Source organism: Mobula birostris, chromosome 5 (assembly GCF_030028105.1).
Source record: "Mobula birostris isolate sMobBir1 chromosome 5, sMobBir1.hap1, whole genome shotgun sequence".
NCBI lineage: Eukaryota > Metazoa > Chordata > Chondrichthyes > Myliobatiformes > Myliobatidae > Mobula > Mobula birostris.
In genome coordinates this window covers 37,555,939-37,580,778 of record NC_092374.1, presented here as the reverse complement: position 1 = coordinate 37,580,778, position 24,840 = coordinate 37,555,939, and the positions used below count along the sequence as shown (strand labels likewise).

The following is a 24,840-nucleotide window of genomic DNA, read 5'->3' as shown; positions in this document are numbered from 1 at the left end:
TGAGTAAGAAACTTTTAATATTCTTAAGTGTCCCAAGTCTGAGAGCAGTGGGGGAACTTTATTCCATTACTTGCTCCAATGGAGAACAATTAATGGAGAGTTAGGTGCTAAGGTAAAGGCAGGACCTACAGAGTTGTGATCTCAGGATTGCAACCAGTGCCACGTGCTCGTGAGGCCAGAAATGGGAAGATCATACAGTTTAACATGTGGCTAAGGAGCTGGTGTAGAAGGGTAGGCATCTGAATTTTGGATCATTGGGCTCTCTTCCAGAGAAGGTAGGACCTGTACCAGAGGAGATGGTCTGCACCCTAACTGGAGGGGAACTAATAACCTAGTGGGAAGGTTTGCTAGTGCTGCATGGGAGGTGGGTTAACTAGAGTTACGGGGGGATAGGAACCAGAGTGCCAGAACGGATAGTGGAGAGGCTGTGGAGACAGATGTTGATAAAGTCAAGAATCAAAAGGTTGAGCATGGTGCGGCTAACGTCCTGAGCTGTGTATATTTCAATGCAAAAAGTATCGAAGGAAAGGCAGGTGAGTTCAGGGCATGCATCAGTATTGTAGCCATTAGTGAGACTTGGTTGCAGGAGGGGCAGACTTGCAGCTCAATATTGTTTTAGAGTGGGAGGGATTAAAGGAGGAGGGGTGGCATTACTAGTCAGGGAAAATGTCATAGTGCTCAATCAAGATGGACTGGAGAACTCGTCTAGTGAGGCATTATGGGTGGAACTGAAGAATTAGAAAGATATGACCATGTTAATCAGACTATATTACAGACCACCTGAACAAATTTGTAGAGAGATCACAGACTGTTGTAAGAAGCATAAGGTTGTTAAACTAGGTGACTGCAACTTTCCACATATTGACTGGGACCCCCATACTGTAAAAGGACTAGATGGGATAGAATTTGTCAAATGTGTTCAGGAAAGTTTCCTTAATGAGTACGTAGAAGTTCCAATGAGACAGTGTGTGATCCTTGATCTGCTATTAGGGAATGAGACAGGGCAGCTGACAGATTTGTGTAGGGAACATTTTGCATTAAGTGATCATAATACCATTAGTTTCAAAGTAAATGTGGAAAAAGATAGATCTAGTCCATGGATTGAGATTCTAAATTAAAAAAGGCTAATTTTGATGGTATCAGAAAGGCATGTGTGGATTGGGACAGGCTATTTTCTGGCAAAGGTGTACGTAGTAAGTCAGGGGCCTCCAAAAGCGAAAGTTTGAGAGTACAGAGTTTGTATGTGTCTGTCAGAATAAAAGGTAAAGTTAACAGGTTTAGGGAAACCTTGATTTTCAAGAGATATTGAGGCTCTAGTTAAGAAAAAAGGAGGTGGTACAGAGCAGGTATAGGGAGGTAGGAAGAAATGAGGTACTTGAGTGTAAGAAATGCAAGAGAACACTTAAGAAAGAAATTAAAAGAAGGCATCAGATTACCCCAGCAGACAAGGTGAGGGAGAATCCTAAGGAGGTCTCATAAATATGTTAACAATAGCATTGCAAGGGACAAAATTGGTCCTCTGGAAGATCAGAATGGTAATCCGTGCGTGGAGCCCAAAGAGATGGGGGAAGGTCTTAACTAACTTATTTTTGCATCTGTATTTACTCAGGATGTAGACACAGAGTCTATAGAAATAAGGCGAAGAAGTGGACCTTATACAGATTACAGAGGAGGAGGTCTTTGCTGTCTTGAGCTAATTAGGGTGGTTAAATCCCCAAAGCCTGAAACGTGTTCCCTCAGACCTTGTGGCATGCAAGTAGAGAAATTGCAGGGGCCCTAGCAGAGATATTTGTATTGTCATTAGTGACAGGTGAGGTACCAGAGGATTGGGGGATAGCCAATGTTGTTCAACTGTTTAAGAAAGGCTCTAAAGCTAAACTCAGAAATTATTGGCTGGTGAGCCTGACATTAGTAGTGAGAATGTTTTTGGAAGGTATCCTAAGGGTCTGGATATATGAGTATTTGGATAGACATGGACTGATTACGTATAGTCAGCATGGCTTCGTGCATGGGAGATCGTGTCTAACTAATCTAATAGAGATTTTAGAACATCGAAAACCTACAGCACAATACAGGCCCTTGAGCCCACAAAGCTGTGCCAAACTTATCCTTACCTTAGAGATTACCTAGGGTTACCCATAGCCCTCTATTTTTCTGAGCTCCATGTATCTGTCCAGGAGTCTCTTAAAAGACCCTATCGTATCCGCCTCCACCACCGTCACCGGCAGCCCATTCCACGCACTCACCACTCTCTGCTTAAAAAAAACTTACCCCTGAAAGCTCCTCTGTACCTACTTACAAGCACTTTAAAACAGTGCCCTCTCGTGCTAGCCAGTTCAGCCCTGGGAAAAAAGCCTCTGACTATCCACACGATCAATGCCTCTCATCATCTTATACACCTCTATCAGGTCAGCTCTCATCCTCTGTCGCTCCAAGGAAAAAAGGTCGAGTTCACTCAACCTATTCTCATAAGGCATGCTCCTCAATCCAGGCAACAACCTTGTAAATCTCCTCTACACCCTTTCTATAGTTTCCACATCCTTTCTATAGTGGGGTGACCAGAACTGAGCACAGTACTCCAAGTAGGATCTGACTAGGGTCCTATATAGCTGCAACATTACCTCTTGGCTCCTAAACTCAATCCCACGATTGATGAAGGCCAATGCACTGTATGCTTTCTTAACCACAGAGTCAACCTATGCAGCAGCTTTGAGTGTCTTATGGACTCGGACCCCCAAGCTCCCTCTGATCCTCCACGCAGAGGAGGTTACCAGGAAAGTTGATGAGGGCAAGGCAGTGGATGTTGGGATGTTGTCTACATGGACTTTAGCAAGACAGTTGACAAGGTCCCATATGGGAGGTTGGTCGGTTGGTCAAGAAGGTTCAGTCACTCGGCATTCAAGGTAGGTAGTAAATTAGATTAGACATTGGCTGTGTGGGAGAAGCCGGAGAGTGGTAGTAGATGATGGCCTCACTGACTGGAGACCTGTGACTAATGGTGTGCCACAGAAATCAGTACTGGGTCCATTGTTGTTCGCTATCAGAATCAGGTGTATTGTCACTGGCATGTGTCATGAAATTTGTTAGCAGCAGCAGTGCAATGCAATACATGATCTATAGCAATGATCTCGATGATAATGTGATGAACTGGTTCAGCAGATTTGTGGATGACGTAGTGGACAGTGAAGAAGGCTTATCAGATCTTGCAAACAACAGGAATTCTGCAGCTGCTGGAAATTCAAGCAACACACATAAAAGTTGCTGGTGAACGCAGCAGGCCAGGCAGCATCTATAGGAAGAGGTGCAGTGGATGTTTCAGGCCGAGACCCTTCGTCAGGACTAACTGAAGGAAGAGTGAGTAAGGGATTTGAAAGTTGGAGGGGGAGGGGGAGATCCAAAATGATAGGAGAAGACAGGAGGGGGAGGGATGGAGCCAAGAGCTGGACAGGTGATTGGCAAAAGGGGATACGAGAGGATCATGGGACAGGAGGTCCGGGAAGAAAGAAAAGGGGGGCGGATGGGGGGAAACCCAGAGGATGGGCAAGGGGTATATTCAGAGGGACAGAGGGAGAAAAAGGAGAGTGAGAGAAAGAATGTGTGTATAAAAATAAGTAACAGATGGGGTACGAGGGGGACGTGGGGCATTAGCGGAAGTTAGAGAAGTCGATGTTCATGCCATCAGGTTGGAGGCTACCCAGACGGAATAGAAGGTGTTGTTCCTCCAACCTGAGTGTGGCTTCATCTTTACAGTAGAGGAGGCCGTGGATAGACGTGTCAGAATGGGAATGGGATGTGGAATTAAAATGTGTGGCCACTGGGAGATCCTGCTTTCTCTGGCGGACAGAGCGTAGATGTTCAGCAAAGCGGTCTCCCAGTCTGCGTCGGGTCTCGCCAATATATAAAAGGCCACATCGGGAGCACCGGACGCAGTATATCACCCCAGCTGACTCACAGGTGAAGTGTTGCCTCACCTAGAAGGACTGTTTGGGGCCCTGAATGGTGGTAAGGGAGGAAGTGTAAGGGCATGTGTAGCACTTGTTCCGCTTACACGGATAAGTGCCAGGAGGGAGATCAGTGGGAAGGGATGGGGGGACGAATGGACAAGGGAGTTGCGTAGGGAGCAATCCCTGCGGAATGTAGAGAGAGGTGGGGAGGGAAAGATGTGCTTAGTGGTGGGATCCCGTTGGAGGTGGCGGAAGTTACGGAGAATAATATGTTGGACCCGGAGGCTGGTGGGGTGGTAGGTGAGGACCAGGGGAACCCTATTCCTAGTGGGGTGGCGGGAGGATGGAGTTGATAGTGGAGGAAGGGAAGCCCCTTTCTTTAAAAAAGGAAGACATCTCCCTCGTCCTAGAATGAAAAGCCTCATCCTGACTATTCCTCTTCTCACCCTGTCTCTTGCAAAAATGCCATCCCCTTCTCGCAATTCCTCCGTCTCCGCCGCATCTGCTTTCATTCTAGGACGAGGGAGATGTCTTCCTTTTTTAAAGAAAGGGGCTTCCCTTCCTCCACTATCAACTCTGCTCATAAACGCATCTCCCCCATTTCACGTACATCTGCTCTCACTCCATCCTCCCGCCACCCCACTAGGAATAGGGTTCCCCTGGTCCTCACCTACCACCCCACCAGCCTCCGGGTCCAATATATTATTCTCCGTAACTTCCGCCACCTCCAACGGGATCCCACCACTAAGCACATCTTTCCCTCCCCACCTCTCTCTGCATTCCACAGGGATCGCTCCCTACGCGACTCCCTTGTCCATTCGTCCCCCCCATCCCTCCCCACTGATCTCCCTCCTGGCACTTATCCGTGTAAGCGGAACAAGTGCTACACATGCCCTTACACTTCCTCCCTTACCACCATTCAGGGCCCCAAACAGTCCTTCCAGGTGAGGCAACACTTCACCTGTGAGTCAGCTGGGGTGATATACTGCGTCCGGTGCTCCCGATGTGGCCTTTTATATATTGGCGAGACCGGACGCAGACTGGGAGACCGCTTTGCTGAACATCTACGCTCTGTCCGCCAGAGAAAGCAGGATCTCCCAGTGGCCACACATTTTAATTCCACATCCCATTCCCATTCTGACATGTCTATCCACGGCCTCCTCTACTGTAAAGATGAAGCCACACTCAGGTTGGAGGAACAACACCTTATATTCCGTCTGGGTAGCCTCCAACCTGATGGCATGAACATTGACTTCTCTAACTTCCGCTAATGCCCCACGTCCCCCTCGTACCCCATCTGTTACTTATTTTTATACACACATTCTTTCTCTCACTCTCCTTTTTCTCCCTCTGTCCCTCTGAATATACCCCTTGCCCATCCTCTGGGTTTCCCCCCATCCGCCCCCCTTTTCTTTCTTCCCGGACCTCCTGTCCCATGATCCTCTCGTATCCCCTTTTGCCAATCACCTGTCCAGCTCTTGGCTCCATCCCTCCCCCTCCTGTCTTCTCCTATCGTTTTGGATCTCCCCCTCCCCCTCCAACTTTCAAATCCCTTACTCACTCTTCCTTCAGTTAGTCCTGACGAAGGGTCTTGGCCTGAAACGTCCACTGCACCTCTTCCTATAGATGCTGCCTGGCCTGCTGCGTTCACCAGCAACTTTTATGTGTGTTGCTTATCAGATCTTGCAGCGGGTCTGGACCAGCTGCAAAAATGGGCTAAAAAAATGGCAGATGGAATTTAATGCAGACAAGTGTGACTTGTTGCACTTTTGTAGGACCAACCGAGTTAGGTATTACATTGTGAACAGTAATGCATTGAGGAGTGCTGCAGAACAAAGGGATCTGGGAATACAAGTCCATAACTCATTGGAAGCGGTGGCACGGGTAGATATGGTCATAAAGAGCTTTTGCCACACTGGCCTTCGTAAATCAAAAGTACAGGAGATGGGATGTTATGTTGAAGTTGTATGAGAAGTTGGTGAGGCCTAATTTGGAGTACAGTGTGCAGTTTTGGTTACAGGAAAGATCTAAATAAGGTTGAAGGTGTTCGGAGAAAATTTACAAGGATGGTATTGGAACTGGAGGACCTGAGTTATGAGGAAAGATTGAATAGGCTAGGATTTTATTCTTTGGAATGTAGAAGATTGAGGGGAGATTTGATGAAGGTATACAAAATTATGAGCGGTATAGATAGGGTAAATAGAAGAAGACTTTTTCCATTGAGGTTGGGTGGGACTCCAACTAAAGGACACGGTTTAAAGGTGAAATGTGAAAAGTTTAAAGGGACCATAAGGGGAAACTTCTTCACTCAGAGGGTCGTGTTGGTATGGAACAAGCTGCCAGCGCAAGTGGTGCATGCAAGTTTGATTACAGCGTTCAAGAAAAGTTTGTATAGATACAAGGATAGTAACGGTCTGGAGGGCTATGGTCCCAGTGTAGGTCAGTGGGAGTAGGCAGTTCAAATGGTTCGGCACAGACTAGGTGGACCGATGGGCCTGTGTCTGTGCTGTACCTTTCTAAGATTCTGTGACTCAATAACTAACTAACTTCTGACTAAGACTGAAGCTATCATATCTGTAAAATATGGCTTTGTAACATCAAGGTAATATGTTTAAACAGAAGTTGAGTAGATTAACATCACAGCAAGTTTTAACACAATCCTTTCTAGTAGGAAAAATATTAGCAGAATAGAATTGTAGTTTATACATTTTATATGCACTGCTCAAAATGTTTACACCTTTCTGGGTATGTTCTTAAGTGAGATGGTAAACTTGAGGGAGAAAACTTAGCATTTCCCAGAAGTTGTAACAATCTGTTTGGTGACTCCCTAGAGTTGGATGATGTTATACAGTTAAGGATGATAAAATTTGAGAGTTGCAGTGGAGAATGGTGTGATTCAGAATTTGATAAGTTCTCACAGGACACTATTATGCAAATTACACCATGGTCTTCAACCTTGTAGATGGGATTGAATGGCAACAAAGCAGCTACTTATAACTGGGAAGGCTTAGTAACTAGCTTGGAGCCAATCCCAGAGAAAAATAGCTCTGATCACTGCTGGAAGAAATAGAAAAGTCCGGGGCCACATGACTGGTGAACGGTGAACTTGACAGTTAATTCTTTTGTTTTAATTACTGTGTTTTGGGGGAGAATTAATAGTATTCCTTTGTTTTATTATTAGGTCCATCAGAAATTGGAAAGGGATCTTCAAATTCATTTGTTGGAACCAAAAGGTGAGATAATTAGGTTACTTTGCAATATTGCTATTTATACATTGCGATAAAAATGAAACAGGCTGTGTTCACCCATCATGTCTGGGGTGACCATCAAATAACCATCTATGTCTATCTCATTTCTTTTCCCCTAGTATTCCATCAACTCCCCTCACATGCCCCATATTCTTCTACCAACCACCTATTCTGGAGACAATTTTCAAAAGCCACAAAACCTACCAGTCAGCATGTGCCTGTCATGTGGGCAGAAAGCAGAATATCTGAGGGAAAAACCCACATAGTCAAAGTGAGAACATATAAATTCCACACAGATGGCACCCAATGTTAGGATCAGAGCTCTGGAGCTGTGAGGAGGCAGTTTTACTGCAGTATATTTATAATTTATTTTCATAGATTTTATTCATTACTTACTAAATTCTAACCTCAGCAAATTATATAAGCCAGGCAGCACCTATGGAAAAGAGAAAATAGTCGACCTTTTAGGCGAGACCCTTCCTCAGGCCTCCGGCATTTTCTGTGTGTTACTTTGGATTTCCAGCATCTGTGATTTTTCTCGTGTTTGCATAGATATAATAATGCACCAACATCTGTAGCTTTGCCTTTGGAATACTTCTGGCTTGTGGGCATGTTCTGTTATCTGTGGTCATTATTCTTTCTGAGTAATACAAATTTTTCACTGATTTTTAATGGTGTTCGTTATTTTAGGATAGCATAACTATTGTTAAATCTGATGGTGTTTCATTTTCTGCATGATTGCCCAATCTCAAGGTCTTGAGAAAGGGATGTTTATTGCTTTTCAAAAATAGATAAGGAGAATTTAGTAGGAATCCTTTGTAATATCTGCTAAATAAGAAAAGCATTTTGTGTGTGTTGCTTTTATTTCCAGCATCTGGAGATCTTCTCTTGTTTGAGAAAAGCATATTGTTGGTTTCTAGTTTCAGGCAATAGGGCAACATTAAGGATGAACTTGCTCGCACAGACTAGCACTGGGATAATCTTTTATATCTTTCTTCTGTGTTCCTGTGGATTCCTTGCATCACCAGTCAGTGGCACCAGACTACAATAAAACATGTTTTCTCTGATTCTCAAGATTGCATGCCTTTCAGCTGATGTCTGATTTTGCTTTACAGAAGTTAAAATGTTAGTAAGCTTAGAAGTTTACTTTACTAAGAGTTGTAGATGAGTGTATGTTCATCAATTCACTCTGACAAAAGTTAGTCGTTTTCTGTACCATTTGTACAAGAATTAATAAGATCACAATATCAAGGAGTGATTTTTTTTTACCTTCCTCTCTTGCTTTTCCTCAATGCAAGCAATTATCAAAATAAATTTTAAACATTAAATTGCTCTGATTATTTTAATATAGATCATATTCCAGTGTATTCTGAAGATAGATATGTATATTCATACCAACACTTAACAGATGGAAAATCAGCAGTCTTAGAATTTCGGTATTGTATTCTGTTCAGCCCTGTTTGGAAATCCCAGCAAAAGTTAAATTACTCAAGTTGTCTCTTGCTGCTTTGTTTTTTTTTAATATACTTCTTTAATATTTACTCATTTTCAGGACTGGATCAACAGCCCAGCAGCCAATAACTAAGAAAGCGAGGTGCAATAGTTCCATAAACACAATTGACAGATTCTTTAAATGAAAAGCTGCAATGTAACAAATATTTGATTTTATTTCACTTTGAATTGCCTGTAATATAAATGTAAGCAAGCACTTTTGTTGAAGTATTTAATAGATTCTACAGATCAGCGACTTTACATTGATTAGGTTGTTAAAGAATTGTTCATCACATAGTTAAGTCAGACTTCAAATGTCCATACCTTCATCAATAATGTATAACTAACTTTATCAACTGAATTTAATTGTAATAAATGAATCTATGAAATACTATTTACAAGAAACAGTACAAATTTGAAATAAAGAATATAATTAGGCTCTTATATCATGTAATATGCAAAAATTGTAAAAAAGCTCTCTATTTCAGAGTAATATATTTTTAAATTCTATATGTTTAGTATGATTAATTGTTAATATTTTATAAGCTATTTATGAAAATATATAAAACTATAATTGAATTATTTTAATGAAAGTTTTAAGTATTTCTATCAGTGAAACAGTACTTCTTGGTTGACGTGGTGAGATTTGGTTCTGTCCAGCCTTATTCATATATACCATTATTTGCATTAAAATCTGCATTATCTGCGTTTGCATGTTCAGTTTTTCTGGATCTGTTTTAATGTACCTAGTCATCTGGTGAAACATTTACTAATAATGTGACATCTTGTTCTAAAACATTTATTTGTTAGCATTAGCAGTTGTACTGCACACAGAGAGGCCCTTTGATAAACAAATTACTTGCTTTATTTTCTCAGTTTAAGTGCTTTATTTAGCTCAATAAGCTGAGGAATAGCTTGCAAAACAGAAAATATTGCAAACTAGTGGTAGTTGACCATTTGACCTGTGCCTACCTTGCCATTCAGTACAATTGTGTCTGATCTCCTATGTCAATACCACATTCCCATTCTCTCCCAATACACCTTGATGCCATGATTAGAAATCTTTCCATCTCCTTCAGTACATTCAGTCAGAAATGATTTGCACCACTTCCTGAGCTAATGACCAGAGTATTAGGCCCCTCCTTCACCAACGTCATCGTCAGAAACAGCCTCCCTGCACCAAGCATGTCATTCCTTGTCAGAGTTGTGCATGTTTCAGTGTAATCCCTGCCCATTCTCATTTTTAGGGAAAATAGGTTTTGGTAGCTTAATCTCTCCCTGTATGATTGTCCCTCTATCCAAAAAAACCATTCTGGTGTACATTCACTGCACCACCTCTGGCAATATATTCTTATATAAGTAAGAACAGCAAAACTGTACAAAATACTGCAGCTGCAGTGTCACCAAAGCGTTCTACAATTATTGTAAAGTGGTTCTGTGCTAGTTTATTTCTGTTTAATACTGATCACCCCAAAAATAGACAGTGTACCAATGCACCCAAAATTACTGTTGTTGCAAAATAGAAAAATATATTGAAAATTGTTCAAGAGGAGAAAGTGAATATAAGATGTTCAAATGTGAAGGACTTACTTTTACATTGTAAATTTCACAGCTTCAATTAGTGTGACCTCCAGTGTTCTTTATCTCCAGCACTACTTTCAAAATGAATGATATTTAGGAAGTTGGTAGCTGATGTGCATACTTGCACAAGCTGCCACAAAAGTGAAATGTAATATTCAGCTAATATTTTGTGGTGTTTGTTTTATTAAGAAACTAACATTGATCAGGACATAAGGGATACCTTTTTTTTAAGGCAATGAGATCATCACTATCTGAGAGAACAGATGAGACTTGGTTTAACAATTCCTCAGAAGGAATCCATCACTAACTCCTTTGCTGCAGTGGAATTTTGGACAAGATTTTGAACTTGGATTTCTAATGTGATCTTGAACCCAAAAAATCAGATGTGAAAGAAAGAAGTGGAGTAGGAGTGGATCACTTGGTCTCTCAAGCCTATCCTACCATTCAATATGATCATGGATGTTGTAGCCGAGTGATACCATCTTCAGCCATGGCCTGCTGACCCTAAATGTTCTGTTAAGAATTGGTGGGATGTGTTTAAATTGGAGGATTTGTCTGATGAATTGTCCTTGATATTTTATATACTAAAGTTAATTGACTTGCCTTGAGATGTATATTTATATACTAAAGTTAATTGATTTGCTTTGAGATATATATTTATATACTAAAGTTAGTTGACTTGCCTTGAGATGTATATTTTTTTCCATATGCAATCTCACCTTATTCGAAACCATTATACATTTTTGTTGCCTGGATTGTGTTGGTATATAGAGCTCTTCTGGTTCCATGTTTCATCAGTTATGATAGACTGCAAATTGCTGTCCAGACCGGGGATCTGCTGGCTCTCTTAGACTGTTCTTAGAACCCCATAAATGTAAGAAGATGCAGACCATTCCCAGCAATGGATTTTGACAAAATTTGTTGATTCAGGGCCATAGGGTCAAAATATTAAAATTGTGAATCTGTACTGACTGTAGCAAAGTTTGGAGAAGGGGAATAGGAAAGGAGGCAGTTGAACAGAAAGCAGTGTGAGCTGGGGAGGTTGGGGGTAGGAGATGTGGGAAAGAAGTAATGGGCAAGGATGTGTGTGTGAAATGGAAGAATCGATGTAGCTAACATTGAAATAAGTTTTTCAGACATCTTCACTCCTCCATATGAAGTTTGGATGGAATACCTGGCCGAGTACTGAAGACCTGTGCTGACCAACTGACTGGTGTGTTCACTGGTATCATCAACCTCTCACTTCGACAATGTGTGGTACCCACCTGCTTCAAGCAGGCTTCATTGACACCGGTGTCGAAGAAGAGCGTGGTAAACTGCCTCAGTGACTATTGCCCAGTTGCACTTACATCCACAGTGATGATGTGTTTTGAGAGGATAGTGATGAAACATATCAACTCCTGTCTGAGTGGCAATTTGGGTCCACTCCAATTTGCCTACCAAAGCAACAGGTCCACAGCAGATGCCAATTCATTGGCTCTTCACACAACTCTGGAACATCTGGACAGCAAAGATACATACCTCAGAATGCTCTTTATCATTCACACCTCAGCATTTAATACCATTGTCCTCTCAAAACTAATCAGTAAATTCTGAGACCTTGGTCTCACTACCCCCTTGTTCAATTGGACATTGGATTTCCTCACTTGCAGACCCCTGTCAATTTGGATTGGCAATAACATCTCCACAATCTCCATCAACACAGATGCATGATAGGGCTGTGTGTTTAGCCCCCTGCTCTAATTGCTTTACACTTATGAATATGTGGCTAAGTTCAGGTCCAACACCATATTCAAGTTCTCCTTTACATTTGTGTACTGGAAGTGACATTAAACAAACTTGAATCTCGAATTTTAAAGGGAACATCACTCAAAGGATGGAACAAACTGCCAGCAGAAGTAATGGATGTGAGCTTGATTCCAACGCTTAAGAGAATTTTGGATAACTACGTGGATGGGAGGGTTATGAAGTTAGATCGATGGGACCAGGCAGAATAATAGTTCAGTATAGACTTGATGGGCCTGTTTTGTTTTGCTGTAAGGAACAGTCTGACTTCCTAATTTATGGGTTTTGCTGTTAAAATATGCTAGTAAAGTATCTCTGTGAGATAATTTCGCAACTTCTGCTCACACCAACAGTATGTTGTACTTATCAGTGTTTACCTCCAAATCCTGGATGCTATAGGTGAGGTCAAGGAGGGATCTTCGTATAACATTGAACAGCTTCTGGCTTAAGTGACAAAGAGTCACAGCTGAACTTCAGTGTCAGGTTTGGAAAGGTTGCAGACCAATGATTGATAAGGAAAGATCAGGGAACACTAACTCCACTCTTCACTTGGAATACCACCTCCATATAAATAACACTTGGTTTCATCAGAGAGGCAGGTAGAAGATGATCCGACAATAGCTATGATCTATGCATTAGCACCTATTAGACTAAACCTGATTCCAGAAATGTATCTGTATAACATGTGCCACAACAGAGCCAATGACGGATGAACTGATCACCATTAAAATTTGGTCTGTCATTTCCACCAACCTATGTCCAAAACAATGAAGGCAACATAAATGCTTACATAAGAAAATCAATGAGTAGCCTGCAAAATCCCACATAACCTAACTTAAGCTATCACATTTGGCCAAGTCATTGGATATATTTAAAATGGAGGTTAATATGTTCTTGATTTGTAAGGGTGTCAAAAGTTATGGAGGGAAGGCAGGAGAGTGGGCTTAAGAAGGATAATAAATCAGCCATGATTAAATGGAGGAACAGGCTCGATGGGATGAATGACCTAACTCTGCTCCTATGTGTTAAGGACTTATGGTCTAACTCTCAACAAAAGCTAACCTCTAACAATCTGAGGACACCACACCAACTTCAGTGCCTGGTCTCCCTAGATGTTCACTTTCATTGGGAAGAGTCTCCTAGTTTCTCTACCAGTAAACTTGTGATCCAAATCTATCCATGAAAATTTAACTGGATAAATCAAATGCTTAATTTTAAACTGGGCTGAATTTGCTGAGTATTAGGGTAGGAGGTGAGGATACTTCCATCTAGATGCATGTACTTGGCTCAACTCTTATATTTAACAATTAATTGAATTGTAGAGATTGTACCAGGAATTCCCAATTTGTATGTGGCTCCATGTAATGTTTTAAAGTGAAGATCTGGCTGCATTCATTATCATTCCAGGTATTCGAAGTGAACATTGAAAGACCAAGAATTCAGGGCTGTGGTAAATTGTTAGAGGACTTGATGCCTCAGGAGATCAGCCAGAATCATACAGAATTGTGAGACAGGCTTGAGAGACCAAGTGGCATAATCCTGCTCCTATGTTCTTGCATTTCTGTTATCTTTTCCACTGCTTACTCCATTAATTGGTCATTGATAGTTAAAAGGTCAAATATAATATTAGCTTCAAATGCATTTGGAGAAGAAAATGCAACAATGTAAAACTTATGGTCTTATCAAATCATTGAATATATTTAAAGTGGAGGTTGTTAAGTTCTCGATTAATCAAGGGGTCAAAGGTTATGGGGAGAAGGCAGACGAATGGATTGAGAGGGATAGTATCAGCCATGGTAAAATGATGGAATAGACGTGATGGGCTGAATGGTGTAAATTCTGCTCCTATGTCTTATGGTCTGATCAACTTAAGAGCTCCTTACTTTCTCTAACCCGCCACTGTCTGTAAGGAATTTGTGTAAGGACTGCGTACGCTTTGGTTTCCTCTCACGGTCCAAAACTTACTGGTTGGTGGGTTAATTGTAAATTGTCCCGTAATCGGGGATTGCTGGGCGGCGCGGTTCGAAGGGACGGAAGGGACTCTTCTTCGTGATATATTAATAAATAAATAGATAGATAGATAACTGAAGACTATCCAATTCATAAAACCCTTGCGATGCGGGTGGTAGTTTACACAACAGTCCAGTTGCAGGTTCTCAATATAAAATGTCAGCTGTCTATTTCCCTCCTCAGGTGCCACCTGACCTCTGAATTCTTCCAATAGTTTGTTGCTCTAATTTCCAGCATTCACAGTCTCTTGGGTCTCTATTCTAGTACGTACTCCACTAAAGTCTCGTCAAGGAATGCCCACTTTGATGAAGTTTTCCTCCTCTACAAGTCCAAATGAAAGGTGTGGACCTGAAATGTTGACTGCCCATTTCTTTCTACAGATGCTTAGAGGCCCGATGAGTTCCTCCAGCAGTTTATTTTTTTCCCCCCGCAAATAATAGCATCTGGTCTTCAGTTTACATATCCCGTCTGGAAAGCCAGTGTGACAGGAACGCCCATAAAGCCATTCATTGGTAAAACTCAAACTGACGTTTGCAGGCTCGGCTGTAGTCGCGCCTGCTGCAGCTTCCGGAAACAAAACAACTCACCTGGGAAGGGCTGCCGAGACTGATCGCGCATCGCGAAACATTCCCTCGGATTTTTCTTTTGGTGATGGAGTAAGACGAGACCCAAACTCATTCCGCTTAAACGCGACCATTGGGAAGGATAACACTATCTTGATTTTTTTTTTCTTTTCGAAAAAATAACTTACGGGGTTCAAGTTTGTACACAGCAAAAGAACCGTTCTTGAAATCTGCGATCTGGAGCTGGAAGAATGAAAGAAATTACCAACAGTATCTTGAAGGATTCTGCGAGGGATGAAGAGTCCCAACTGGAGATCTGTGAGTACAAATAGAGTGGGAATGTGAATATACGGAGAGCAATCATATTATGAATGGTTCATTGTGAAAATCCAATCTAAACAAGAGCCCACATAGCCAGTATTTGCATGGGAACTTCTGCCGATCTTCGGATTTTTAAAACACTACATAATACCCTAAAACTCAGTATTGGACTATTCGGCCCGACACAATCCCACAAAACACAGAATTGGACCATTCGGCCCATCGAATCTGCTCTGCCATTCGATCATGGCTGATTTTCCCCTCTCAGTCCCTTCCTCCTGCCTTCTCCCCGTAACTTTTGATTCCATATCTTATCAAGAACCTATCATCAACTTCCATGTATACTTTTGGGTTTAGTCAGTTTGGCGATGTTACAAACCTGTCAATGTCCACTTTGAATGATGGTTGAGGTTCAAGTATTAGTTAAGACAAATGAGAATACGGTACTGTATTGGTTTAATACATCAACAAATAACAGCGACAACGCGGCACACACAGTCCATCCAGCTTTAAAACCAGATGATGTGAAACTCAGTAGTACAATTGTCCAGCTCTGTGTTGGGAATAGTTTATGCCAAGGTCGGCGGAAAATACTGTAAATATGCTTTGAATCATTGAAAACAACCGTAGGAGTCTAGCGCGCCATTCAACACGATGGCGTTCGATCAAAGGTCATGGAGTTATAAATCCTTCACTTCAACACCTTGTTGTTATCTCTCCATATCACCTGCACTTCCTCCAAACTGGTTTACTGCATTGGGTGCTCGTGGTGTAGTTTCCTCTACGCCGGCAAAAACCAAGTGTAAATCAGCCAACTGCTTTTGCGGAGCACCTGCATTCCGTCCGCAACGGCCATCTTGAGCATTCAGTGACATGTCGTTTTAACCCTCCTTCCTACTCCCTCAATGACCTGTCTGCTATCCTCTGTCTCCATTGTTATGAGAGGCAAACACAATTTGGAAGGACAACGGTCATTCTTCTTGTGCAGTTTACAACCTAGTGGTATGAACGTTAAATTTTCCAATTACAGGTAACCCACACTCCCGGTTTTCTTCCCCACGACCAAGATTTTTAATTGAGATCAAAGTGGATGTTGCATTTTAGGAAGACAACTGAGGATAGGACTTTCACAGTGAACACGGAAGGACCTAAGGATCCAAGTACTGGGTTCCTCGAAACAAGTACATGACATTTCAGATAGACTGTGATGACGAAGAAGCCTTTTTATTTTTATCATGATTGCATTCATCGGGCTAGTTGGGATGTGAGGCTACATTTGGAGTATTGTGTTCAGTTGTCTGAAATAGGAAATATGCCATTAAGTTTGAAAGAGTACAGCAGAGATTCTGCCGGCATTGAAAGGGCTGAATTATGAAGAGGGGTTCAGTTGGAAGAGACTTCAAATGACGGATGGTCTTGTTGTTGGGTGCTGTTCATGGCGAGCCCATGGATAGTGTAGTTATCCATAGGGTTTTTGTGGTGAGTTAAAGAAGGAGTTTGCCAGGCCTTTTCTTCCATGCAGATACTGAAGCTGCCCAGGTTGGGACCCGGCCGGATTCAGACTTAGGACCATCCAACTCGGAGTCCAATGCTGATGCCAGCCCAAAGAGGGCTGATCTTACTGAAGTGTGTAAAACCATGAAGGTCATAGATAGAGTGAATATGCAGTCTTCCCCAAGGTTGAGCAGGCAGAGATTTAATAGCAACCTGATGGGCAACTTTTTTCACCCAAAAGACAATCAGCGTGTGGAATTAAGTTGCCAGAGGAAGTGGTTGAAACAGGTATACTAACAAAATTTAAGATACTTTGACAAGTACATGGATAGGAACGGATTAGAGTGATACGGGACCAATACAGGCAAATGGAAAAAAGCTTAGATGGGAATCTTGACAGGCTTGGACAAGTTGGATGAGGGGCCTGTTTCTATGCGTCTATAAATCTGATACTAAAGTTGAGAGAGACAGAGAGGAAAAAGTAGTTCTGCCCTTCCTAGGGACAAGTGTATGTATGTACACCAAACTTCCGAATTTAGTAATATTATAAAGTGTGTTTATTTAATAATACTTACAGGTTTATAAATAACCTGTAAGTGTAAAATACACGTGTATGTTCAGTGGAGAAAGAACATTGGAAAAATTCACACCCATGCAAGTTAACACTGAAATCATAAACACAAAATTTTCTGCAGATGCTGGAATTCTTAAGCAAATTACTGGAGGAACTCAGCAAACCAGGTAGCATCTATGGAGAGGAATAAACAGTCGATGTTTGGGATGAGACCCTTCCTCAGGATTGCAAAGGAAGGGGCAGAAGCCAGAATAAGAAAGTGGGGGAGGTGGAAGGAGTAGAAGTAGGCAGGTGATAGATGAAAGCAGATGAGGGGCTGGGTAGGGGAGGAGGATAAATGAAGAAGCTGGGAGGGGATAGGTGGAGGAGGTAAAGAGCTGAAGAAGGAATGTGATAGGAAGACAATGAAATATAGGGTATGAGGTGGGGGACTGGAGGGAGGTGATGGGCAGGTGAGGAGAAGACAAGGGATGAAAGGGTAACCAAAATGGGGAATGGTGAAAAAGAGGAGAGAAGGTATAGAAATTACTGGACATTAGAGAAATCAATGTTCATGCCAATAGATTGGAGGCTACCCCGACACTAGAATTTGGCCTCATCATGGCAGCAGAGGAAGCCATGGACATATGTGTCAGAATGAATACAGTGGCACTGGATACAATAGATGACCTTGACAGAGTTGCAGATGAAATGCCTCGCCTGGAAGGAATGGGTCCCTGAATGCTGTTAGTCTGGTAAGCCTCCCTTTGGTTCCCCGCCTCCTTCCCTATCTTCCCAGGTCCACTGTCCTCTCCTATTAGATTCATTCTTCTTCAACCCTTTACCTCTTCCACCTATCCCCCCTCAGCTTCTTAATTCATCCACTTTCCTTACCCACCCACCTTCCCCCTCACGTGGCCTCAGCTATCATTCTTCCCATTCCCCAACCTTCCTATTCTGGCTTCTACCCCCTTACTTTCTCTTCCTGATGAAGGTTTTAGGCCCGAAACATCAACCGTTTCTTCCTCTCCGTAGATGCTGCCTGGCTTGCCGAGTTCCTCCAGCATTTTGTGTGTGTAACACTAAAATCACATTTGTTTAGTTTTGGGATAGTTTAATGTAAGCAAGTCCATTGTTCACAGAGGAAGGATGTGAGCTCCTGGTCTTCTCTTAAGAGCTGAATGAATCAGCCATCATGCTAGCAGTTCCAGAAGATAAGTACCATGTGGCTCAACCAGAATATATTTAGAAAGTAGTTTTACAATTTTGTGAAAAATAAGTCCTTTCTAAGTATTCAAGGTTTTTAAAAAAAGTTTTATTAGCTTAAATGACAGCAATATCTTTATGCCTGCGGGCTCAGAATAAAATGAAAGTTTGAAGTTCAAAGTAAATATTATTATCTCAGTATGTATACAGTATGGCTATTATACATTTCCCTGAGATTCATTTATATTCACAGGAAAACAAGGAAATACAATAAAATCATTGACAAACTATTCACAAAGACTGAGAAACCATGCAAAAGACAACATGTAAATAAATAATGAGAACATGAGTTGTGATTGAAAGTGAATCCACAGGTTGTGGAATCAGTAGTAAGCAAAGTTATCAACAATTTAGATTAGATTATGAGAACACTCAGTCCTCGTTTTATTGTCATATAGAAATGCATACATGCATTAAGAAATGATACAATGTTCCTTCAGAGTGATATCGCAGAAAAACAGGACAAACCAAAGACTGACAGAACCAAACTGACAGAACCACATAATTATAACATATAGTTACAACAGTGCAAAGCAATACCATAATTTGATAAAGAAATGATAAAAAAAATATAATAAAAGATAAAATAAAATATGGGCATGATAAAAAAAAAGTCTCAAGTCCTGATCGACTCCCGAGTCCCCGAGAGCAGGCGGCAAAAGGGAGAAACTCCCTGCCATAAACCTCCAGGCACCGACAACTGCCGATGCATTGAAAGCACCTGACAACAGCCGACACTGAGTCCATCCATCCGAAAACTTCGAGCCTCCGACCAGCCCCTCCAATACCACCTCCTGTGGTAAATCCATATATATGTTGTAACTGGGTTAACTGTCTGGACATGCCCCTCTGCTGACTGCCCCTGTGGCTCCTTCCGCAGAATCCTGAATAAAGTTGATTTTGCCTTGCCCCTCCCCCTCAGTCCGGGGGCAGACACTCACCATGGAGGTCGTATTGTACAGCGAATAAAAGCCTTTCAGTATTTTACCCAACTTCAGTCTTTTGGAGTTATTGAAGATGCTTCACCTCCTGAGCGCCATCCTCTGTCGAGCGCCTTCGACCTTGCCCCGGCCACCGAAACAAGCAAAGCCGAGGATTCGGGGTCTTCTGCTCCGGAGATTCCAGACCACACAGTAACAGCGGCAGCAAAGCAAGCATTTCAGAAGTTTCTCCGGATGTTCCTCCGTACTCTCACGTCTGTCTCCATCAAATCAGAATTGTGCACGGTACCCTACTTGACAGATTACAGATATCATTCACTGAAGGGGCCACGCACGCTGCATCGCGCCACCATCTTCTCCTCCTCCTCAGGACTTTTTGAGGAACCTGATGGCTGTAGGGTAATAACTTCCTGAATTTGGATGTGTGGGCCCTAAAGCTCTTGTACCTCCTCCTTGTACCTAAAATGGTCACAGCTTTACTTTCAGATGGGACTGCCTTATTTCTTGAGTTGATAAACAGTTGACATGCTGTAAAGCTGACTTAAATTGCTCCTTCTAACACCTAAAGGGCGATTGAGTCATCACAACTCCATTATCAACATACTGTACTTTTCTGCATATTATCTTCCGTCCAGCTTTCTGGCTGGTTATTTATTGCTCTTCATGTTCAATTTTTCACTTAGTAAATTTCACATAGCTATGACCATTAGATATTTTCCAGGTTCTAAAGATGGTGAGTAAATGTGACACAAAAAAATGAGAGTGGAAAATAACTTTCAATCTGAGGCACCCCCATCGTCAACATCCTTAATCTTGTAAACCTGCAATAAAGAGTTTACATAAGCATTCATTGTATTGTCTTTTGAACACCATGCATTCAGTAATCTCTACTTTTGTTCTAGAATTGCAGTGCAATTACTAAGACCCAATCTATGTTTATTCTCAAGTGCTATATATTTTCCATCATTATATTTTCTTTCTTTTCAAAATTGCAGAACATGGTGCATTTGAAGGGATCCCTACTGATAAATGGCTCTTTAAATACGTTGAGGCTACAGGAGAGCCTTGGGCGAAAATATAACTGTCTACTCTCTGATATGCCCCATATTTTAATAACATCGTGTGAGAATTCTGAGAGGCTTTCTACATGGATAGGTGCCGAAGGGTCTTGGCCCGAAGCATCAACTGTACTCTTTTTCCATAGATGCTGCCTGGCCTGTTGAGTTTCTCAAGCATTTTGTGTGTGTTGCTCGGATTTCCAGCATCTGCAGATTTTCTCTTGTACATGGATAGGTTATGGTTATCTTCTACAATATTTGCATACTGTACAAAATGAAAAAAAAACATACAATCTTCTAGTACGTATCTTATTTTAGAATAGAGAGGTTAGTGATCTGTCTTTATAAATAAATAAAAAAGTTCTAGCAAAGTAAAGCAGTCAAGAAATCAATGCTGGAAAGAGAATGGTTGTAAGCCATTAACATCTTGTTGTATGATGTGCTTTGTTTTCCACACAGCAATGCTTACACACTACTCATTTACATTATGGAAACATATGACAAAACAAAGCCTGTTCTGCCATAGCTGATCTTCTATTTAATACAATACTCCTGCTCTCTATCCGTACTCCATGATGCCTATAGTGCCCAGAAATTTGACATCTTAAATACATTCAGCAACTTGACCTCCATGGCTTTCTAGTGAGGCAAATTCCAAACCTACACCCTCTGAGCACCGAAATTACTCTGCACCCCAGTCTTAAAGTCTCCTATCTTGTTTTCTAAAACTGCCTTCTAGACCTTTGACCCCCCACCAAACCAAGCCAGAGAAAAGAACCTCCCAGCATTCTCCCAGTCAGAATTTGTCCATTTCAATGAGATCACTTCTCAGCTGAATGTCTTCACTCTCACCTGATTGGAGAGATCTAGTGTGTTTTACCTGTACTTGATATCTTACTTTCCATCAGACCCAGTGACCATTTTCGTGACGGGTCAGATCAAGACAGCACACTGAAGAAATCAAACTCGTACAGCTGTGCCACAACTTGGTTTATACAGACCGAGTTTATAGTGTACACCAGGAAAAACTTCAAGTGAGACCTCAAAAATGCTTCACTGACACAAAAAGCCTCTAGTATTTATAATATTTGTGTTACAATAGTTACTTTTGGATTATACAGTTTCACAATTAATCATCTAAAGCTTGTTTTCTCTGTGGATTGTGATCATTAATCTTTGATTTATGCAGGACCTGTGTGGGCCTGGTTTTCTGTCTAAATCGCATCTTTGCTTATTCTGTGACCTTGCTTTTCAGTTCATATTCCAACATTCTAATTTGTAATTCCTGAAGATTACTTGTCTCCTCGTGCAACAGTCCTGCTATCTCAGGAACTAGTTAGGCAAACCTTTGCTACAACTCCTCCATGGCATTGTAAGCAGTCAGCCCTTCATAAGTAATTAATATACAATATTCCATCATTGCAAGAATACATAAGTAAATACTGAAATTACTTTGGCAAATGTGGTATATTTTATTTGGTTGGAGTCTTGTACAAAGGGCATAAGTTATTTGAATGCAGAGAATGTCAAAAGTTGTTTAGTAGTTACAAAGAGATTTCTCTTTCATTCTTTCTGTGATCTGTTATACCACACACTGGTTGTGTCATCTATATTACAATAATGAGTGCCCTTTAGAAGTGATTATGTAGTACCTTTGGATCTAGAAGATGGTATTAATGCAATATTTGCTTTCAGATATTGCCACACTTGGGAATAAGTGTTTAGTAATTAATATTTGACAAATGATACTGATAACTGTTTATGTTTCTTTTTCCATTGCAGTGTTGCCTGATGAGAAGAAATTCCACGATGCAGCAAAAGTTGGTAATGTAGATACTCTGGAAGATTGCTTAGCACGAAATGTCCAGATTAACATTAGAACTGAGGTAAGTAATGATGCTGGTCTTGCATAGAATATTCTTTAGCAGGGACTTTGCTGTTCCTTAATTTTAACATGATCTCTTGATTCATAATAGAAGTAGTAATCTTTTATAAGAGAACCAAGGAAAACCCATCTTGCACAAGCTGTAAGAGAGTTTATTATTTCCTTTCAATCCTGTGGCTGGTCCCTCAGTTATTGTCAATATCACCGCAGAGACTGGAAACCAGCGTAATCTGCAATTTTAAACATTGTAAGTTAAAAATTCTACGTGAGGTCACGTTTCCTATAGTATTCGTGAATAATTCCTTAGGTTTCAAACTGTTTGCAGTGGTGTTTAAAATCTAATTAAAGTGCAGGCAGACTAGAGTGCAGATGCTGGAATTTTCAGCAAAAGAAGCAACTGGCAGTTAAGCATTCTCTGTTTGTTTAAATAATTTATTACGGGTTTTATGTATAAATATGTGAATTGCATATGCCATCACACTACCATGTGATATATGCGTGCCTCCCTTAAAGTAAGCTCGAAGTTAGACCTGCATTTTTGGACTCCTGTGTCTTCCTTTGAACTAGTTTAATATTTTGAAGTTACAAAATGTAACAAACTCTACCTCTGTTCTGTTGAGGGGAGGAAAGGTAGTAACAGATGTGTGGGGAATGGAGGAAATATCTATACTAGACTGGAAGCCACATTTCCTGAGGAAGGAGAACATGTTAGATCTCCCAATGTGTAAAGCTTCATCTTGAGAGCAGATGTGGTGGAAATGGGGAAACTGAGAGGCAGGATGAGAAGCGGTATAGTCGAGGTGGTTGTGGGGTACAGAGAACTGCAGAATGGGAAGAAAAGTGTCAGTGAATTAAGGGCAGGGAGGAAGTTGCAGGCAAAGGTGAGAAAACTGATGAGTGCAGAAAGTAGCACCATTGCAGTCGTCAATATAGCGGAGGAAGCACTGGGGAAGAATGCTGGAGAGCCTTTGGGTCACTGCCAACAAAAAGAAATGGCCTATGGCTACACCTTTAATATGTAAAATGTGAGAGAAATTGAAAGAGAAGTTGTTGAGGGACAGTGCTATTGCCACGGAAAGGACAAATGCAAATTAGAAGAACATCTCATATTCCACTTGGGTCACCGCAGCTTTCCAGTTTCAGGTAACCCACTCCTTTTTTTGCTACGCGTACCAGTCCACTCTCAATGTCGACCCCTTTATTCACCTCTTCCATCTCTTTCTCCTCGTTTTCTGGAGACATTACCCACTCCCCATCTGCTTTCATCTGCTTATCACCTACAACACATCTACCTGGAATGGGATACCCTGAGGGAGAGCCAATAAACTTGAAGAGGAAGATAGCTTAAAAACATATAAAGACAGAAATTGATGGAAATACTCAGTGGGCCAGGTAGCATCAGTGGAGAGAGAACTGGGTTAATACATAATCTGAAATCAGCTCTGATTGACTTTCTTCATCACAGACGTTCCACGAACTGCTGATTATTTCCAGAATTTTCTGTTTCTCTTTCAAAATCCGGTATATGCCATTTCTTTTTTTTTTTTGTTTTTTTACATGAAAAAGTTACATCATTTTCTTTGAATTAGGATGGTGCAGCAATAAAAATTGCTGTCTCACATCTCGGGTTCAGTCCTGACCTCGAATGTTGTCTGCGTGGAGTTTGCACCTTGACCAATGATACAAGCACTCTTTTATTATTACACAAGGGGCCTGACAGTATCAAGCTTGAAGCCTTGTGACTAATATGTTATTTCATTATATCATAAATATTATTCCTATATAGAAAAGATTCCAGCTATAATTTAAATGGTTTACATCTTACCATAGTAACTTGGCACCATTAGTAAGGGATGCTTCATGAGCAGAAATCTGAAAAGCTAAGGCGAATGCCAATGGAAGATAGTCTTCACAACACAAAGAGAAACTCTGTGCAGATACTAGCTTAAGAGGCCTACAGTGAGCATATCCCATTCTCAGCCAGTCCTCTTCTGTTCCAGTTATTACTCCAAGGTCATCTGGCCAAGATGAGATCTGCGGTTCTGGTGGAAAATGAAGCTGAGGAGAAGGAAGAATGAGGCTAACATATAAACAACAGGAGTTCTGCAGATGCTGGAAATTCAAGCAACACACATCAAAGTTGCTGGTGAACGCAGCAGGCCAAGCAGCATCTCTAGGAAGAGGTGCAGTCGACGTTTCAGGCCGAGACCCTTTGTCAGGACTTAAAAAAAGTCCAGATAGCTGTGAGAGTCAGTAGGCTTATAGTAGACATCAGTCGATAAGCTGTCTCCAGGGATAGAGACAAAGATCTAGAAAGGGGAAGGAGGTGTTGGAAATGGACCAGGTAAACTTGAGGGCAGGGTGAAAGTTGGAGGCAAATTTAATAAAGTCAACGAGCTCAGCATGCGTGCAGGAAGCAGCGCCAATGCAGTCGTCGATGTAGCGAAGGAAAAGTGGGGGCAGATACCAGTAAAGGCTTGGAACATGGATTGTTCCACAAAGCCAACAAAAAGGCAGGCATAGCTAGGACCCATATGGGTGCCCATAGCTACACCTTTAGTTTGGAAGAAGTGGGAGGAGCCAAAGGAGAAATTATTAAGAGTAAGGACTAATTCCGCTAGACGGAGCAGAGTGGTGGTAGAGGGGAACTGATTAGGTCTGGAATCCAAAAAGAAGTGGAGAGCTTTGAGACCTTCCTGA

At 41.5% G+C, this 24,840-nt stretch overlaps 2 protein-coding genes across 10 annotated transcripts in view; both read left to right on the top strand.

Annotated features, from left to right (window-relative positions):
• Positions 1–10,868, top strand: part of polk (polymerase (DNA directed) kappa) — an 80,662-nt gene extending 69,794 nt beyond the window's left edge. For 8 of the 9 annotated variants that reach the window (XM_072257892.1, XM_072257891.1, XM_072257895.1 and 5 more), the window contains 2 exons: positions 7,126–7,177; positions 8,745–10,868. In XM_072257892.1, the coding sequence (XP_072113993.1) occupies positions 7,126–7,177; positions 8,745–8,829 (137 nt within the window). In that variant the 3' untranslated portion in view covers positions 8,830–10,868. Of the gene's footprint in view, positions 1–3,159; positions 3,259–7,125; positions 7,178–8,744 lie in introns of those variants that run through there. The other variant, XM_072257894.1, reaches the window with a different exon arrangement.
• A 3,786-nt stretch (positions 10,869–14,654) lies between these two features.
• LOC140197635 (ankyrin repeat and death domain-containing protein 1A-like) overlaps positions 14,655–24,840 on the top strand; it is an 81,724-nt gene continuing 71,538 nt past the window's right edge. Inside the window, exons 1-2 of the mRNA XM_072257886.1 lie at positions 14,655–14,940; positions 22,038–22,141. Coding sequence (XP_072113987.1) covers positions 14,874–14,940; positions 22,038–22,141 — 171 coding nt within the window. The 5' untranslated portion in view covers positions 14,655–14,873. The remainder of the gene's footprint in view (positions 14,941–22,037; positions 22,142–24,840) is intronic.